Source organism: Ambystoma mexicanum, chromosome 3p (assembly GCF_040938575.1).
Source record: "Ambystoma mexicanum isolate Mex_15411 chromosome 3p, UKY_AmexF1_1, whole genome shotgun sequence".
Taxonomy (NCBI): Eukaryota; Metazoa; Chordata; class Amphibia; order Caudata; family Ambystomatidae; genus Ambystoma; species Ambystoma mexicanum.
The window spans coordinates 157,111,621-157,132,256 of record NC_090925.1 but is presented as its reverse complement, the minus strand read 5'-3'; the positions used below and the strand labels follow the sequence as shown (position 1 = coordinate 157,132,256).

At 44.8% G+C, this 20,636-nt stretch overlaps 1 protein-coding gene across 1 annotated transcript in view; it reads right to left on the bottom strand.

Moving 5' to 3' along the window:
* Positions 1 to 20,636, bottom strand: part of LOC138580188 (alpha-2-macroglobulin-like) — a 450,387-nt gene that overhangs the window by 120,086 nt on the left and 309,665 nt on the right. The window contains exons 24-26 of the mRNA XM_069650526.1: positions 18,505 to 18,681; positions 17,169 to 17,247; positions 14,703 to 14,859 (exon numbers count right to left, since the gene is read on the bottom strand). Of these exons, the coding sequence (XP_069506627.1) occupies positions 14,703 to 14,859; positions 17,169 to 17,247; positions 18,505 to 18,681 (413 nt within the window). The remainder of the gene's footprint in view (positions 1 to 14,702; positions 14,860 to 17,168; positions 17,248 to 18,504; positions 18,682 to 20,636) is intronic.

Here is a 20,636-nt window from a genome sequence, read left to right as displayed (position 1 = left end):
TGCATAGTCCATTTCTCTCCCAAGCTCGGGACAATGTTCTTTACCATAATGGAGAATGTGAAAAAGCGCAAGGCTGCAAGGCTCGGGGGTGAGGGCGGAGGGCAAAGCGCACTACGCTTGGGGTACACTGGAGATGCTTCCCCTGATACCCGCAGTACTCCATGTCCCTTGAAACGAAATTCGTCTATACACTGCACAATATGCAAGGGCCGCTGTTATTCAAGCAGCATGCGACTAGTAATTTGCAAAAAGTAAACTTAACGAGTCCCAAGAAAAGGTTGCCTTCCACCCTTTAAGAATTTGATTGTTTTTGTTTTCATGTTGGGATGGTAGATATCGTTTTTCTTTGAGATCTTACAGTTTCATGGTGCTGTCGGGAGCTAAAATGAGTGATCACGAAAGAAACATTTAAGAATTGTGAGAGTTCGCGAGCATGAGCGAAACAAACCCCAACACTCGAACTGCCATTTCTTTGCTGCGGTAATGAACTGAAGTGTGTTTCAATGCAAAGTCCACATTGTAATGTCATAATTTTAGAACGTCACCTCTCCAACATTAACATTGGGAGCTATGTTGAATTGTACATGCATGTCAACTCTCTGCATATGTTTAAAGTACACTTTACCACTCACATGGAGTAGTGATATTGTTTACGTGTGTCCCTCCTAAATATATTTAACTTCCCGTGAAATATTTGATGCAATACATATTGCATAAATGCATGTATTTTAACGCTGAGATAGACGGGCTTGTACAGCTCTCGGTGGGTATGTTGATGGTGCTTGTTCTTGGAGGTTCGAGTAACACTGTTCAAGACCAGTTCATCACCTTTTAAGAGTGGCTAAATGTTTGAGGTCGTACGAATGACATTAGTGTAGATCTGAAATTATCGATTCTCTGACCTGAGTCACAGCAGCAAACTGGCCATTGTTACTAAAAATGAAGAGCAAAAGCAGACTAACATAACCAGGCCTGTTCGGGTTTGACCCTCTTATTGCTGTTTTCTGAGGTTCATGAAATTCAGCAGATGCGAGCATTGACAATTTTGTTAACTCATAGTCCCCACTCCTGCTGCTCAGCCCATGACACATGCAAGAGATCACAGGTCGGGTGAGGGGGGGCGCCGACGATGCTTCCCACCTGGGGTGCAATCTGTTGTAAGATCGGCCCTGTCTCTATCCTTCCTGTCCCCTCCACTACCTCTAGAAAACCTCATAGACTATGTTCCATCTAAAAGCTCTCTCAAATCACTTTTACGAATTGGCCGGTGCGGGTAAAAGGAACACAGTCTAAAAACAAACATACTAAAAAAGGTGAAGTGAGTTACTGAGGTTTTCCTCATATTTCAGGAAACCTGTTCTCGGAACCAAATATGCATGCCTCGCATAACACTTAGCACTCTGCGTATGGCAATGAGTGGAGTCTCCAGACTGCAAATTCCCAGATCATTACTGCACACAGTTTACAATGGATCTATTTGAGAGAGAAACAGAGAGAGAGAGGAGAGGAGAGGCGAGTGTGTGTGAGCGAGAGAGAGAGAGCGAGAGAGAGGGAGGGGTGGAGAGAGAGGGGAGGAAAAAGAGGAAGGAGAGATAGGGGGGAGAGAGAGGAGGAGAGACAGAGAGAGACAGAGAGACAGGGATTATTTGACATGAGGAAAGTGAGAACATGGAATGGGATCTGTCTGGAGAAGACATTGGTAGGAGTGCAGAGAGCTTTGCTATGACTTCTAATGCTTTGTTAGGTTTGATCAGGATCTCATCATGCCTTCTTAGGCCATGCCATGCGTTGCTAAATGTGGCTGGATTGTGGGTACCCTAAACTAACCTGCTCAACATTGTAGTTTCTTTGCTTATACTATCCTGCTCCCTGGTGCCCCACTGTGACTATATCCACTGGTTCTCAATAATGCATCCCTCTGTAATTTTTCTACAGTCTCTCACTGTAATTTTTGGAGGTTTAGCTCACTGGTGCCCATTGTAATTCAGCCCCATGTTTCCAAAGGCAGTTATAAGGCCCAACTGCTTTATTTGCTCCTCGACTCCCAATGTCATTCCTGTGACTGCCTCTTGGATATCACACCTGAGCTTGCAGAATGCTGGGTTATTTCTAGGGAACCCAGCAGAACTCTGCCCTCTCTGCAATCCCTGAACTGGACTCTCCTCTGGAATTATTCTCAAACACTGTCTTTTTGGTCCCCAGTGCTGCATACTCCCTGAGTCATCACTCCTTCCCCTGTTTCCCCACTACCATCCAGGATCAGATGCTGCACACTAACCCCTGCCAGAGATACCAGCTCAGATCAGGGTGCCGCAGGACATCGCCACACAAATACCTCACCTGAAGGTCATCCATATGGAGAAGTCACCCTGGCCACAATGGATGGACTCTCAAAGTAGCCCACTATGCCCTCCACTTACCACCGCACCCTAGCATTCGCTACCTCTACACTCAAACTATATGCATTCCAACTAAGCCACTGCGTGCAGCAATTAAACAACCCTCCCAATCCACATCAGACAACTGAGCACTACAACTCTACAATGAACGTACACATCACTGTGCCGGCCAGTCCATCCTAACACAATGGTCACACAAGGCTCCTATCTGTGGACACTAACGCCTCTATGCTCTTGACACCAAACATATACGAAGAGACCTGTAAACAGATGTAAAGGTATTATAACCCCCTCTCTCCAAGGCCCACCAGAGTGCCCAGAGATCGTGCAAATGGCAGAAGTGTGCAATCACAAACACCATTAGCATAACATAGAACTCAGAATAATACACTCACACTAAAGCATTCTAAGACTCATGGGCCGGATCCATATGGCACAATAGTCATATACAACAGGCACTGCATGCAAGCCTACACCATGAACACACCCTGACTCAAAACAATATGCTCAAAACAATACTCAAGGGAATACCATGCATGGTCTACAAGTCAGCACAATAGCCATGCACCATTGCCATTGCATACATGTCCATACCATGACCACACCTGACCAACTACAATACACCCAAAACAACACACTCATAACAGCACACTCCAAATAACCTACATAGAACACAACTCTACACAAATGTCACATACTACAGGCACTGCATACAAATCCACACCATTGGCATAACCTGTCCAAAAACAATACCATCAAAATAATACACTGAAATAAATACCCTCAAAACAGTACCCTCAGAATAACATCCATGTAAAACTAGTTACAACAACTGTCATACACAACACTTACTGCATACAAAACCCTTACTGTGAGCACACCAAACAACATGCTCAAAATAATACTCTCACAACAATGCACTCAAAACAATATATACAAAAGAAAAACGTAGTACAATACACTTGGAAAAAAATGCACAGCATACAATGCAGCAGAATAGGCACCCAACAGATACTGCTTGTATAACCACACCATGACAAACCACAGTACACTGAAAACAGTACACTGAATATAAGAGACTTGGAATAACATGCATGAACTACAAGTTAAAGTTAACACAATAGTTATACACAAAAGGCCCTGCGTGCAAGCCTACACCATGATCACACCCTGACCAACAACAATACACCCAAAACAATACTCTCAAAACAATATGCTTGGAATAATATGCACATAATGACATGCAAAGACTACAATGCAGCACAATATTCAGACACAACAGACACTGCTGGCATACCCACACCATGAACATATCATGAAGAAACTCACTACCGGAAAACAATACACTGAAAATAATCCACTTGGAATGACATGCATGGAGTGCAAGTTAGCACAATAGTCATACACAACATACCCTGGATTCAAGCCCACACCATTAGCACACCATGACCAACAACATTACACTCAACACAATACCTGCAAATCAAAACAAGCCTAATAACTGAGGACTCCCAGGGATCCTGCACCACAGCCCCATTATTCTATTACTATTCCTTTGATCTCATCCTAACTGTACTTATTTTGAAGGTCAGACCTCTATGTATCCCCATTATCCCCACAGCCCCATTATTATATTACTATTCCTTTGATCTCATCCTAACTGTACTTATTTTGAAGGTCAGACCTCTATGTATCCCAGGTTAACCCTTCCGCATCACTATGTATGTCCTCTTATGTAAATATTCTTTTTGTGTGTAACATGTTAAGTTCTCCAACACCCAGTTACCTCAGGGTTAGGTGTGGGATACAAATAATAAACAAATACAAATAAGCTAAAACAATACAATCTAAACAACCACTCAACAGAATGAACTCAACAGAATTCACTCAAAACATTGCTCTCAAAACAATACACTTGGAATAATATCCTCAGGATAACACACACAGAATACAAATTCTGCACAAGAGCCATACACAAGAGCGCCAACCAAAATATACTTGGATTAATATGCTCACAATAACACGTGTATAATACAATGTGGTAGCCAAAAGAAGCAAATCAGTGGGAATTCTTTTTTTAAAAGTTAAGGTTACTACCTATAAAAGGTTAGTCTACCTACAAATGCTGGGAATGGCACTGGTAAAGTTTAACCTATTATTAAACACCAAATATAAACATAAAATAAAACAGGCATGGTTGGCACCTTATCTCACCCTCACAAATAACCACTAAAAACACGCGGTTAGCATTGATGTATATCTGACGTACAATATATTCTAAAATCACACATTCCAATTAAACAATAATCCTAACAGTCACATTACAGTAAATAACATAAACACATACAAACAACGATCTTAAAAAAACCTGTACTCTTACTGCTGTCTTTTCACATTCCACACCAAACCGCTACTAACACTCACATGCTACGTACAAACAAGTACACAAACAGCAACAATATACCAGAAACACAAAACACTAAGAACATATTAAGACAAGAACAGATTAACAACAATCCAAACGAAATCAGTTGGTCAGCTGTTGGATCTAGGTGACGTGAACTCCTCCTCACCCACCTGTGAATCACTAGAAATGTGTTGATACCTTTTTTTGGCACTCTTTTTCTTAGTCCCACCTCTTTCTTTCGCGACTTAAGCTGCTTTGCAACTTTCTTTTATTTGCAGTTGGTCAGCTGGCACAAATGGATCTAGGTCACGTGACCTCTGCCGCTCCCAATTGCGTAGCCCTACCCCTTCTTTTCATTTCTTAACTGTTAGATCACAGGTTTCTTGCCCAGACATCCAAAGTGAAGTGCAGATGATGAAAGGAGCAAATCCTGTTTTTTTTCTGGGGCCTGAAAAGGGCTAGAACCCCTGCTCTATGCATTTTAGATAAGCCAACAGCACGTGCATCACACCTCATTCACCCCTTATGCTCCCTAACCTCACCCTTACATTCAAACTCACAGTCTGCACCCTATTCTCACCCCCTTTGAACCCACACAACCTCATCCACATCCCTCTCATCACCACCCATATTCTACCACACAAACAGGCATGCAGTCTCATGCTCATCAATGCTCATTCCACAGTACTGCGTGCAGTAGACGTTGCTGACCTCATCACTGCTCACAACATAGATGCAGGCTTTATCACATAGACAAGGCACACATCCACCAGCATACACATCATTCATGTCCTCATAACCACAGGCTACAGAATCATACACAAGGACTGTCAAGGTAAGACTGGCGGAGGGCTCACTATTAGCCACAACACCTCATGGACAAGCACCCTTGCGGAGCTCACAGGGCAAGCCTCAATGGAACTCCTTACTTGCCACTTCCCTATCACCAATGCTCAGCTACCATCCACCTGTTCCACCGACCACCCCAAACCAACAAAGCCAAAGGTCCGACCCTGGGGGCGGGAAGGCACCCACCCACAGAACTCATAGTTTGCCAGTCCGGGAACTACAGTACCAGCAAGCTTTCCGGTACCATAGTCCCGGACGGGCAAATTTGTAATGAAGCCCAATGTGTTTCAAAGGGCTTCAAGGCAAGGGAGGGAACATGGGAAAATATAATGACATTCTTACAGCAAGGATGTGAAATTAACTATCGTACTCGGCTTGACAACATTTCAGATAGAGATAGTGCAAGAGACTTAGATAAGGAAGGGAGGGGGAGAGTGGGAAGGAAATGGAAACAGACAGGTGACTACCATACTAGGCCTGACAACATTTCTGGTAGAGCCGGAGAAAATCAAAACGTGAGGCAGAGGGGTGCAGAAAGGAAGGGGAGGAACAAAACAAGCGACTATCGTACTAGGCCTGATGACATTTCAGATAGTGCTGAGGGGGGGGGGGGACAAAAAAGGGGAGGGGGAGGAGACAGACAAGGTTACTATCATACTAGGTCCAGGGACAATTTGATAGAGTAAGTGTATAGAAGAAAGTAAGGGGAGGAGATATGAAAAGGGAGAAAGGGAGAGGAGGAGAGAACAGAGAGTAAGCAGTCAAAAAGAGTGGAGAAGCAAGAGGGGGGAGTGAATACAATTGCGGAAGTCAGTAGTAACACATAATGTTGCAAGCCAGGATAGAAGATGAAGATGGGAACAGCATGATTCAGGGCCACCATGAGTACAAGATGCAAAGGAAGTCCAGCATGAGAGTTGAGAAAGGGTGACGCACCATGAATCAATGAAGTCCATAAAAGTAAAATGCAGCATTGGCCACAAGACGGTGATGATGAAACCAGAATGTATAAGGACAGACTCCTGCAGAAGTAGGCTGGAGGTGGAGGAGGGGGAGCAGGGTAGAAGAATCAAGCAAAACAGGCAACATCTGTGTGCGAGAAGGGGGGCACAAGGGAACATCACAGGGCACCAGAGAGGGTGGGGATGGCCTGTAGGGAGAAAACACATGTTGGTGCATGCTTACCTGCTGTCTGAGCAGGGGTTCGGGCCCTGGGTCCTCTTGGTTCGCACATGAATTGCCCTTTTCTTCATCTGCCCTTCGCTACAGACGCCCTGGCGAGAGACGCCCTTGGTCTAAGAGTTAAGAGCAGAAAGGAAGAGGCAGGGTTAAGAAGATGGGCTGGGTTTAGGCCAGGTGACCTAGAGCCACTTGCACCTGCTTCCCCCCTGCAATGGAAAAGAGGCTGGAGGGCTCCTTAAGTAGGGAAAAAGAGCAGCAACCAGGAAGGCACCAGGTGGGCGGGGCTTGCTAAGTGGGAAAAAGAGCAGCAACCAGGAAGGCAACAGGTGAGTGGGAAGGCAACAGGTGAGTGGGGCTTAGGCCAGTTGACCTAGACCAACTTGCACCTGCTTCCCATCTTAAAAGGAAAAGAGGCTGGAGGGCTCCTTAAGTAGGGAAAAAGAGTGGCAACCAGGAAGGCACCAGGTGGGCAGGGCTTGCTCACTGGGGAAAAGAACGGCAACCAGAAAGGGACCAGGTGTGCAGGGCTTAGGCCAGGTGACCTAGACCCACTTGCACCTGCTCCCCATCTGCTAAGCAAAAGAGGCTGGAGGGCTTCCTAAGTAGGGAAAAAGAGTGGCAACCAGGAAGGCACCTGGTGGGTGGGGCTTGCTAAGTGGGGAAAAGAGTGGCAACCAGGAAGGCACCAGGTGGGCGGGGCTTAGCCCAGGTGACCTAGACCCACTTGCACCTGCTCCCCATCTCTGCAAAGGAAAAGAGGCTAGAGGTCTCCCTAAGTATGGAAAAAAGGGCAGCAACCAGGAAGGCACTAGGTGGGTGGGGCCTGCTAAGTGGGCAAAACTTGTGATGCATCTTATCACAGAACTAACCGACAACAAAGACAACACACTCAACCAGGTATTCACCTTCTCTCCAGCAAAAGCATATGTTACCCTCTGCCTTCAGACTAGAGAGACCATGCACCACTACCCATCATGCTCCACCACACCTTTCCCCCATAGGGACGAAACCCAAACTGACCAAGACTTCCCATCACTATTTCATGAACTGTCCCATAGAAATATTGGAAGGAAACATCACCTTGGCCTTCACATCTGACCTCTTAGAGAATGCCAATGCCCGGATTAGCGTACCACTGAGACCACCAACACCAATGCACTACTGAAACTCAACAAACATAATCCCTCAACACCTTGGCACATGGAGGAACTCATTAACAACCGAGTCAGTCCCTCATCCAAGCCTGGGTGTCACTTACCTACCTGAAGCTCAAGCTTACAAAGACACGATTAAATCTCCCAGGAAACCCCACCAAGCAGGCCAAGTCCACAATTGGCATGAATGACATGAAACTCTTTCACACCTCAACTCTCACCCAGTGCAAAACCTCTCGTGTTTACTTGATCTCACATTCAAAATACACACTGCCAAGGAGCGCCATGCAGTGTGGGATTTTCTGACCCAGAAGCTCTGCCCTGCAACATCACTGTGCGCTGCTTTCATCAAAACAACCGAATGGCCGCCGAAAAGCCATATGTGCACTAGAAATCGCTGAGAAGTGCACAGTGAAACCTGAAAAATAGGGCACCAATCCATTTCGCCTATGTCAGTGGTAAAACAGGAGACCACACTGCCAAAACCTGGCATTCGGCTGCCCACAGAGTAAAATAAAACTGCTTGAAAAGGCAGTGCTGCATTTCCAGGAAAATCCAGAAGTGTTTAAAATCCGTTTTTCCTTGGCTGTTGAAAGTACAAAATCATGGTTCCCAAACAGCAGAGAAGATCCAACATCCATGTGGGGTGTTCACCATCACCTTATTTAAGGAACCCCCATATGCACAATGTCAGGAGAAACACCTTTCATCATAAAACAATCCACATTCAAAAGGTGCTTGCAAGGGAAAAATATGTCAGAAATGGGCGCAGTACCGCTACTCGACTGTGTCAAAGCTGTCATGAATTTATACTGTTAGTTTGAAGCTTGTGTCTTAAAATGAAATTATTGAAAAGAAGAGACTTGCCATTAAAAGCAATATGGGTTGCTACAATTCGATTTCTATGTTTTAAAAAGACTGGAATGAAGAGATGTGTGTGGATATTTGTAGAAGGTGTAAATTGTATTTTAGAAAAGCCCAATTTTATACAGTGTTTTAAAGTGAATTAATGGTAGCACACTGGACTTCAAAGACATTCCACAGTTTCTCCCAAACAAAAGCATTTCCCCCCTGCTCTCAGCTCAGAAACTGGAATGGGGTGGTTAATGGAGGTGGGAGGGGATTTGCTCCGCTGCTCTGGGAAAGAGACAATAGGCTTCTTGAACTGAAAGGAAATGCAAATTCGGGTGTCGACAGAAAACAACTGCTGGCAGGAAGAGGCTCAGGTTGCTTTGGCCAAGCCAAACCTTGGAGGTGGGGACAGACAGTTTTGTTTATTCTGAAAGCACAGAAAATATCTTTTTGAAAAAGACTCTGAACAAAACTGGTAGAAATCTGTAAATATAGTGTTGTTAAAATGAAATTTCTGCTCACAGTTTGAAACTACTCTAGAATATGTGCGATATTCAGAGACCGGACCACTTAAATGTTGATATTGTAGCAATTGTGATCATGCTAGGAATACGAAAGTTTACAGGATTATGCCCAGATGTCGTGTGCATGTATGTGGAAAAATGTGTACAGATCTGACATTGGGTAACCAACCAAAAGTGCGAAAAACTGTCAGTTTTGAACCGAAACTCTTAAGAAGATGAGACTCGGACGGAAACGTGCTCTCTTTAATATATGATGTGAATATGTATTATTAGCAAATTGGTGATATTGTAAATATGCTTTATCTGAAAAATAGGTTTTCTGTGTAGAAACAAAGGGGAGGTTTTTCGCTGTATTGTAAATTGCAGCATCACTATGAAACTAGATTTTCTTCTCGAATCAGGAAAGGAGAAATATTTTGACCATTCGGATCCCTAGAGGGAGGGGTTAGTATAATCAGCCTACCCACCCCTTTTGGAAATAGATAAATAGGTACTGTTTAGGACCTAGACACAGACACATTGACCTATCAACTGATTTACTGGTGAAGCGCTCTGCAGGAGAACCCAGATCCAGAATCCAGAACTATGAAAGCAAAAGGCCTAATTCCAAAGCTGAACCCTTCTCAGCTTGGCCTTTAAAAATCTTTCAATCTGATTTTAACCCCAGACTTCCAAGGTGCACACTAAAATTGAACAGCCTGGCTGTGCTGTTTTCTGCTTTTTGCCACGAACTCTTGCCAGAAACCAGAGATCCAAACCATTAGAGCAGAGCTGTAACTCCAGAATCAACTCATCAGATACAGAACAAGAGGCTGTGCAGAGACCAGAGTGCCTTGCTGAGAGCAGAACTAAGCGCCTGAATCCTGTCTGGTGGCTAGCAGATTCCAGTCCAAAACCTTTGACCAGATCTTTGACGGGCCTATTCCAAAACCATAGTTGTGAGTATCTAGCATAGAATTGTCCATAGCCAATCTCTTAGCCTTAAGTAATCCAATCCAAAATAATTTTAGCATATCCAGACTGCATTGTAGAATCTCTTTTGTTTTTCTGAATCTTTCCCTTATCCATATAGTCCTTTGATAATTGTAGTGATAATATCATCTTTGCGCTAATATTTTTGCTGAAGAAGGACAAGTGTCTTGGCGGGCAAAAGTCAGAGCTGAGGCGCCGCTGTTCTGGTGGCTGTCCGTTGGTATTCTTGCATCTTCATAACCAACCTTAGTGTTAACAAAATTCTTGTTTGTAATTCAAAAATGCATCTTTCAATTGAAATCTTGACTCTTTTTGAGAAAAATTGACCTTTACTAAAACCTCTGTAACTTCTGAACCGTACATGCTAGAAACGGAATCTAAGTGCCAAATTGAAGCTAACATCCTCAGTTTTCAAAGGAACTGCATTCTAACCCCTTTTACTTTTTCTGTAACCACATTTCTCACGCCCTGAAAAGTTTGCCGCAAATCTGCATTTGGCTCAATATCATCACCTGTAAAATAGCTATTTCTTGCACTCAACCTCTGAATTCAGTTTCCTATCTGCCAGTGATTCAATCCACATTGCTAGTGTTTACCTGAAGCTATCCAAAGTGGCTCCCACTAGTTTTGAATCCCATTTAGTGATTTAAAGTCATTTTTAGTGTCTTCCCTATTCATTTAAAATCACATTCAAAAGCAAGTGACCTGTTTTGAAATCATTCCTGTTTCTCTATAAGCTTGCTGGGGGAATTGGGATTGACACTGCATTTGTAGTGTTTATTCCTGAAACCTCTTTTCTCTCCTTCCATCTCTATATTCCATATTAGGGGGGATCGAGTAGCATCAGGGGGAAAGAGTGATTACATTGCATTTGATTGAACACACAAAAGTATTATTTCTGTGCTGCATTAATTTCCTATCATTGCATTTCATTGACCCACACAAAGTTTATTCTATGCTACATTATTATTATTTTTTTTTTTATTTATTCGTGTGTAATTGCCTTAGTAATTTTTACAAAAGTGATGCTGGTCATCTTACAAGAGCCACACGATGAAATGAAAGATACAACAGTCAGACAGTTGAAGCTCTGACGGGGGACGGTTTCTCCCTGGCCGTCCAATCTCCCCTGTTAAAGTCCATGCTCCACATCAGGGACCTCGTGGACGGTCATCATCGAAGTTTTTGAGGAAATTAATTCAAATGCACTTTCCAAGATTTTTACAGTTGCTATAGTCCATTTTGTTTTCTCCCCTGACATCAGCCTGTTCCACCAAGTTATATCTGCATCTTCTAATATTCCCGAACGATCTGTCCACAGGCTAGTCAGGTATGTGGCTCTTGCTTTTCTTAGGTATGGACAGTATATCAGAAGGTGTTTTATCGATTCTAGCTTGTCTTGTTTGTTGCAGAGACGACAGGCCTTTTCATTAGTTTGTCTCCTGATAGCTTGGATTTCACGTGTCGGAAGGAGATTGAAGCGCGCCCTCATGAACAGTTTTCTGAGTTGCTTGTTTGGAAATCTATTACAGTATCCCATTGGTTCTTTTAATTTGTTGAAATTTGGTGGGAGATCTTTAGTCAGTTTATTCATCTGGGCTTTTTCCAAGGTTTCTATCCAATCCTGAGCTTCCAATTTTGATTTCACTCTCGTTGGGTTGTTTTTTAGATCCTCTTCAGTGCACGCGATCTCAGTAAGCTTTTCTCTCAGATTATCTGTCCATTTATTTAAGATATCCAAGTGATGGTTTGTCATTTCGTCAGCGAGTATCTTATAGATAGGCAAGCTGTCTTGTATAAGAGTGTTCCTCCAGAGTTGCATAGCGTTTAACCCCACTGTCACTTCTAGGGAAAGTAGACCCAAGTCTCTTCTGATAAGTACCATTGAGGTAGCGTTGGGCAGTCCTAGGACCGTTTTCCAGATATGGCTCTCTAGTTTCCGCCAGATGTCCTTTGGCATGCTCAGAGTAGCTCCCATGCCATAGGTCAAGGTTGGCACCACCTTCCTTTTATAGAACTCTATCATTGGGACTAAGGAGTATTTGCCATATTTTCGGTCTATGGTTTTCATTTGGGCCGCAAGGTTTTTTGTATTTTCCCATACAATCCCCTGCATTGTTACTTCCTTTGCCAAGTGGTCGTTGTGGACTCCTAAGTATTTAAAACTTTGGACCACTTCGATTTCTTCTTTGTCCAGCGCCCAATTGAAACCCGCCTGGATCTTCTTGGCACTTTTCCCAAAAAATAAGTATTTTCATTTTTCGATTTATTTATTTGCAGGTTGTTCCATTCCATATATTGCGCCAAGTTTGCAAGTTGGCGTTGTAGGCCGATTTGGGTTTGGTCTAGTAATATTAAGTTGTCTGCATACAATAAGCGTGATATGTTATCCTTACCCAGCTTTGGTGGAAAGGCTCTTACGGTTTCTTCTGACTCTTTGAGGTCCCCCAAAAAAGCGATGAACAAAGCCGGGGCCAGAGGACAATCTTGCTACATTATTCTTCTCATCCATACTCCTACTGATTAAAGAGATTGTTGATTGTAATACCAGCCAACGCTGATCATTGTATAAATATAAGTGTGATATCTAGATATTTTTCAAATTCATAAAAGTGTGATATATATATTGTTCAATTCATAAAATAAATCTTTTAACTTTGCAAAACAACCTACTTCTTGGTTCAGTGAGACTGGGGGGGATTCAAAGAGAGGGGCGTCTAAAGAACTTTAGACATAAAAATATATAATTAAGGGTTCCAGTTGGGCATCACATGCTAGGCATTGACTTAGGTGGAGTGCATGGTTTAAACCACTTACAGATGCATTCCCAGATTGCACTCCTCCACAATGTTAAGCCTGTTACCCATGCTTTGAGTTTCAGATTGGTCGTTTAAGCCCCGGTCATCTCCAACCCAACTGTGGCAACACCTCACTCACAGGAGTACCAGATTCCACATCGGTCCATCTGAAAGCTGCCCAGCATACTGCAGCATGCCTCATCACAGGACTAAGAAAATTCAAACACTTTGCCCCCATTCTCAAGGTGCTGTCCTAGCTACACATTCAAGCATGCTTCAAGTTCAAGACTTTCTGCATCATCTACAAAGCAGTCACAACCAAAACACCACCCAACTAGGCATAGAAAAGCACCATCTCTGGAGGATAATGCACCACAAATAGTCACACCATCTAAGCTGGAATCAGAATTGCAGGAGGTGGAAGAAATCAGGAAACAGGTCTGTTCCTGCTGTGTACACGATCCCCGGAAAAAGCAATCCAATGCAGATAGGACTGTTCTCCTTCATCATACACTTCAGGAAGGACATGAATACCCTCCTGATCAAAGAGCATCCCACCAATCGCTCACAGCTCCACTGAACCCTTTCTCCCCTCTGAGGTTCTCCATCCTCTGCGCTCTCTACCCATCCCAGGTCCTCTGCTACCCGGCATCCTACTGGCAGCCTCTGGGTCTTTCCCCTTTGTACGGCGCTCAGTTGCTTCTCCACCAGGTTTGTGCTTCATAAGTCATACATACAAGGTAGAGATTTACTGTTTCTGCAATGTTGGGTTCAGTTTGTTTCATGTTTGATAAAGCAGTAGGTTAAATATTAAAGTTTGAGTTCTCAATGGGTGAAGTTTTTAACTATTTACAGGTAGTAACCTAATTTTCATTTTCGGAAAAAGTTCCCACCTTCATATTTGACCCCTGTGTGTTACCATGTCCAACCCCACCACCCCTACCCCACCACCTTTCGAATTTAAGGGCATTTCAGGCTATTTTGTTTTATTACCATTCAAACCAAAGTCTCTTGAAGGGCCAGCAGCCGCAAGGTTAATCAGTTCTGCTGGCCAGTGGGCCCTGAAATCACTGGAACACGCCCAGCAGAAGTGATTTCCTGACTTAGCTACTCTAGATACACTTGGAAAGTGTGGGCAGAAATGCCTGGTGCTTATGGTGTCTTTTTCTGGATATTCAGGCGGATTAATGCTTATCTTCCAGGGCAAATACACCTTGATCAGAAAGTTCTAGAGTTCCACAGAAGTACCAAATCATCAAGGGCAGAGGAAAGAACCAAACAGAATAAATGCCCCAGATATGCTACTTATTTCCTTCGCAATATGATTGGCCCTGTTTGCACCTCATGCAGGCGTTAAAGTAGCGTTGTGTCATCCATGCACATACACCTCATAGGTAAGCTCTCTCTCGTTCGTTCGTTCGTTCGTTCGTTCGTTCGTTCGTTCGTTCATTCGTAGGTTCGCTCATTCTCTAGCTCTCTCTTCCGCAGGCAGATTCTGTTTTTCACATTGTCCTTCTGTCTCTCGAAATCAAACTAATTTTGGCCCATCCCAGAACCCTGGTCACCTTCATAGCATTGTTGAAGAGCTTCCCAACATTCTGGAAGCATCCGTTACTCTTCTGACGAGCTGAGAGCCAGAGCAGGGCGTCCGAAATGTGCTTCCCATCGATGTGGATCACTGAACGGGCCATGGAAAAGGACTTGAGGGTGAAGGCAGTGAGCCTAGAGGAGACATTGTGAGGAAGAAGAAAGGGAACAGAAGGGTTGAGGGTAGATAGTTAGAGTGTGTGAGAGAGAATGAGAGTATTTCTTGCTGGCAATGCAATAACCTATAGAAGCGCACATGTCAATAGACTCAGTGGAGAGGACGCGGGCAGAAGAAACCTCCAAAATTCAGGAATCCAAGGTAATCACTAATAGCTGACACTGACCAGAGCACGGGAAAACTACCTGTCAGGTTGGTTAGGAAGGTTGGTCCACCTGTACCGAGGGGAGCGGTGGTCCTCATTGAGGCTATGCATTGGACCCCGCCAGCAGTCTGAACTATGCATGGACAGCAAAAGGAGAGGAACACTCCCAAAAGCATATTTGCTTCTTATTGGGTGTGATTTGTGAGGTACCGCTGCAAAGGTCACTTCTGTCCAAAGGGTCCTCAAGCATTGCCAAAAACCAATTGTATTTGGCTGCCATATTTGATGTGCAGTCTTACATGCCCAGTCATGCCATTATATACCCTGTACAGCCACATGTTACAGTGTAATCCTACAATTACAGGTGCTACCATGATATGTTACGAACAGCCTTCTGTGCCACAATAATGCCATCATGTGTCTAGTATGGTCACCATGTATGTAAGCTGTAGGTGTTATTAATATGCTAAATACAACTTCAATTGCCCCAATAATGGCACAACATGCCTGACAAGCTGCTAAATGCAAGGTACAGTCTCCTGGTTCTGGCTATAATATTCCAGAGACAGCCTCGAGTTAATGGATCCTGAACGGGAAGGAATGCCCCTGAAAAAGATCACACATCCCTTGGTGGGGGGGAACCTTCCTGTCCACTTGTGAGCCTTCAAATAATGTCACTGCGCTGATCAACATTTATTTCAGTTTTGATTGTGCACACAGAAATATCAAACAGCACTATTTATGTGTACATGACCAACATTTACAATAAATGGAAATCAGCAATATTAAAATTAATTTCAGACCCATGGAGGGGGGCTGAATACACTTTGATATTTTATGTTATGTATGCCCTTAAGAGCCAGAGAATCTTGGAGTAATTTTAATTCATAAAGACATATTGAATAATCACAAAATGTAAAAAAGCTGTGAACCCTGGCCCCTTTGTCTCAACACAATCCCGTGTTTCTTTCATCAGATATTGTGTCTCATGACCACTGGTTTGCTTGCACGGATGCAGTTCTGATTGCTAAGCCACAGGATTGCGATGAATTGTAAAGCAGTCTTGTGCAGTGCACCTTATGCCATGTTGGTGGCCTCTCTACGTGTGATAGATGAGGTTCCAGTCTCTCGTTTCCCTGAAGAAGTACCATGAACAATGTTGATATTCTGCGCCACCGCGCATGACTGAGGTCAACTAAGATGTTTTCCTCTATTTTGAAGAAGTTATACATTGACCATAAATGAAATAGATCTTAAAGCCTCCATCCTAAGAGCTATTGTGTTATCATTAATTAGCACACACTGGGGAAGGCACCAGCCAATCAGGTGCAGAGAAGCGCTGGCCGAATTGCCCAATACACCCTGCATTCCATCCCTGAGTCTGCCATGAACTTGTGCACTGGTGCAGGCGCCATTTTCTACTAACTCCTACCAAGTGTCTAGTTCCCTGCGTGCCCCCCCTTTACACCCTCACTTCACTCTGGCCTCTAACATGGACCCCTGGCCATTACCGGCCAATCAGCATGCAGCTATAGGCATTATCGACAAATTGAATGGTGTTTCCTCATACCACATATGGTGTTTATATCGATCACGTCACGCTGGATTCCTCCAGGAATTCTGGAATATAAGGTGTTGCTATTTCCCAAATGTGTTTCATTCAATTATTCTTGTTTTCTAGCCACAAAGCCCTGCCTTGAGCCTTCTAGATTCTCACTTGCAGTACAGCCAGGATATACATAGCACTGCATACATCTTTGAGCCGTGTAAAGCCTGAGTGCACATATAGTTATATGATTGCACTCCTTTGGTGTATAAACTATATATTGCTTACATGTTGTCCTGCATGGCCCATCTTAGCCACAGGGATCTTAGCAACAAGCCCTCATTCTCATAAGAGTTGCCCCGGTATCCTTCCAAAATAATAGTACCACTTTGGAGCATGAGTTAAAGTAAGTCACATTAGCAGTGGTGTGGGCAAATGAACTCGTACATGCCTCCGCTTCCACATCCCTCTACCCCCTGCATATGGTTTAGGTGGGGTCCTGAACCCCCTGTATCACAGCCATGGTTTAGGGAGTTGGGTGGAGGGGGGGCACAGTGTCCCAGCTGATCACTCACCATGTGTTGCCTTCGCCAGGGGGGCCAAAAGCACTGTAACTGCCGTCACTGTGTTTGTACAGCAGCTGCCGCTGGTAACCTGGAGTAAGGGACAAAATGAGCACATCCTTAGGTTAGCACCTGACTCATGCCTCTTTATACATGACATGGGGAGTGTCCCCAGTCAATGCATTTCTGCAAAAGGGCAAAGTGTGCCCTAGTGATAACATGGAATTGAATTAGCACTAGGACACACTTTTCCCTGTTACAAACATGCATTGAAAGTGCAGGTTTTTTTCACTAGGGCAAATAATGCTTGGAAAATGTCACTTGTCACAGTGCAAATGTTTTCGAATATGGCTCCAGTGTTTTGAACTAGGTCAAACTTTTGCCCTAGTGCTAATGCGTCGCAGCTTTGCACTTGCACCGGTGCAAAGTCTTTGTAATCTGGCCCCAGGTGTTTACTGCAGTGTGCTTTCTATGCACTAGTCCATGCATGGTCTTCATTGGTCTTAGAGTAGCATGGATTGCAAGTAAGCACGGATATTGCTCTGCTAGCTGTGCACATGTATGCACTATGACTGTTCACTGCATGCTCTTCCCAATGTGATTAGACTATGAACCCTCCTCTCTTTTCCCAGGTGTATCAAACAGGGGATTTTACAAAATGAGCACCCTGCGGAGCGGTGCCCGGCACTCATGCCAGGAACGTGAGCAGTATCTGCAGGCATATGTCCACGTTCCATTCCTGCCTCCTGAACCACTGCCTCAATTCGGGATTTTGTTTTTCGTCCAACAATATGGGCTCTGAATTCCACTTCGTTCCCTGCACTCTCCTCCCTCTTTTCCCACTGCCCTCTACTCTCCACATACCTATAACCTCTCCTGCCACAGACCCACGGCCACCTGTCCTCTGGTGATTACTTTCTCCACGTCCCGACCACGCGGAAAGACCTCAGATATAATAAAGTCACTAAAGTCCTTTTATTTTTTCTGATGCTAACCAATTGGCTTGATTTCCTATTAGCACCCAAGAGCACACTCCCCTGGGTGCTACGAGTGATGATGACCCTGGAATGGGGCCCTGCACCCTCCACTGAGATATTTTCTTCGCTACGGTCGCTACGGTCTTCCTTGGTTTGGGCTGGCGTCTCTCGCCGGCCCAGCCTTCCCCAGTCCAGGGTGAGTAACTCCTGTCAGTTTCCCCATGCCTCAGACACAGCATTGAATCCCTGTCATGAATCTGTGTCTAATGTAGACAACAGGGACACAATGCTTCTTCAATGCAGTGCAGACCTGTCCTTAGCCTGTCCATTGATCTCCAATGGCGAAGGTTGGCTTCTCATGCATCACTCACCACTTATCAGATGCCCAATGATCTTGGCTTTGATCTCTTCGGTCAGTTGCCCGGTTTTGTTCAGATACTCCATGGCGTAGAGGTTGGGGGCGAATAGGGCCATGTTCTGCTCCCCACAGCCGTAGGGCATCTGCAGAAGGTCCTGCAAGTTGTGGATCATAACTCCCATGATGTCTCCTGCAGGGAAGAGGAGAATGGCGCACAAGTCACGTGACACATCACCTGTCGCAGAGCGCCCTATTTCATTGACACTCACAAACTGGATCTCCCTGATGCACCAGATTAGACTTTACTGACCCCTCATTTAGTCTTGCATTGCTTTTTACAGAGTGTGCCCCTTCTATGATAAGGAACACATGGACATGCATTGACCCTGAGTATGTCGAGGCGAAGCAGATGATCCGGAGTACTGCAAACTATGCATACCAACACCACCCATGCATCAATGTCAAGAGTCCACGTGATGAAGCGTCACTCACACACAAGCAGGGTCTGTGTATGTGCTACACTTCTCAGCGATAGAAGCACTTGCACTGATCTTAGAATTAACCACATGAGAGAACAGCAACATGATGGTGCACCTGGCTGCAAACACACCGCAGCCTGCATCGGCTGGAAAGCGGTAGAGTACAGGCCGGAAGCCACCCGGGCCCTGATATAGGTACTCAAAGCTATCCGAGGTCATCACCACCCTATCTCGTGCTGCAGAGTTTGCACATGAGTTTTCCAACTCAGTTCTGGTATTTTGTGCCCAATCATGCAGACGCCATGTTGAAAAGGAACCTGTTGCTTCATCTCTTATTTTCCAGTTGGTGGGCGGCAAAAGGCCTCCTCGGTTTGCTGCCTAGACTGTCATTCAAGTAGTAACCTGATCACCTTATACTGGGACTATGTATGTGTAGGGAAGGTTTAAGAGGAGGTGGATCTAAGAATGGACTGTGGATGGATGGATGGATGGATGGATGGATGGATGGATGGATGGATGGATGGATGGATGGATGGATGGATGGATGGATGGATGGATGGATGGATGGATGGATGGATGGATGGATGGATGGATGGATGGATGGATGGATGGATGGATGGATGGACGGACAGACGGATGGATAGGGTGGATGGACGGATGGGTGGATGGATGGATAGGCGGATGCATGGATGGATGGGTGGATGAACGGGTGATTGCATGGATGTATTGATGGATGGATGGATGCATGGATGGATGGGTGGGTGGATGAACGGCTGGATTCATGGATGTATCGATGGATGGATGGATGGATGGATGGATGGATGGATGGATGGATGGATGGATGGATGGATGGATGGGTGGGTGGATGGATGGATGGGTGGGTGGGTTGTTTGATGGACAGGTGGATGGATGGGTGCATGATAGATGGATGAATGGGCGGTTGGGTCGGTCGATGGATGGATATGGATGGACAGACGGATCATGACACATATGTAGAGGCGTGCATGACATGGAGAGCTTCTTATACTGCAGCAGGGAGATGGGAAATTGAAGGGAGGGGTGAGGACAGGGGGCGCCTGATAGAGATATAGAGAGTTCACTCATAGGAGCATAGGAGCATAGAGAGCAAGAAAGACCCGAGCCCTACATTCTCCGCCTAGTGTTTGCCTCCAGGGGCAGAACAAAGTGATGGCGACCAAATGAGTGGGCAGAGCCCGCATTCTATGCGGGCGTACAGGGAGCACCACCGTGAGAAATCTAGCCAGCCTGGGGTCAGTGAAGACAGGAAGGAGCTGCTGCATTGATACACCGTGGCCTGTAGCACTAGGATAACTAAGACAGTGACAACGGGTGCAGAACATGAAAGAGGGTGCCACTGCCAAATGGAACCCCTCCCTCCGCCGTGGCGCTCTTACTATATACCACGAGCCTTGCTCCCCACAGGTACACAAAGAAATTACCCAAAGTCAGTCAGTCGTATTTCCGTATTTCTCTCCGCATACATAGATAACATAAAATTACACGCAGATAAAAATAGTTTCATTAAATCCCAAAGAAATATTTAAAAACATATTTGATATAGCAGGCCTGTCTCCTCCAGGCACCAGAGAGGCTGAAACACTGAACATTACTGACCCAGGTGAAGTAGATTGAAAGCGCTTCAATC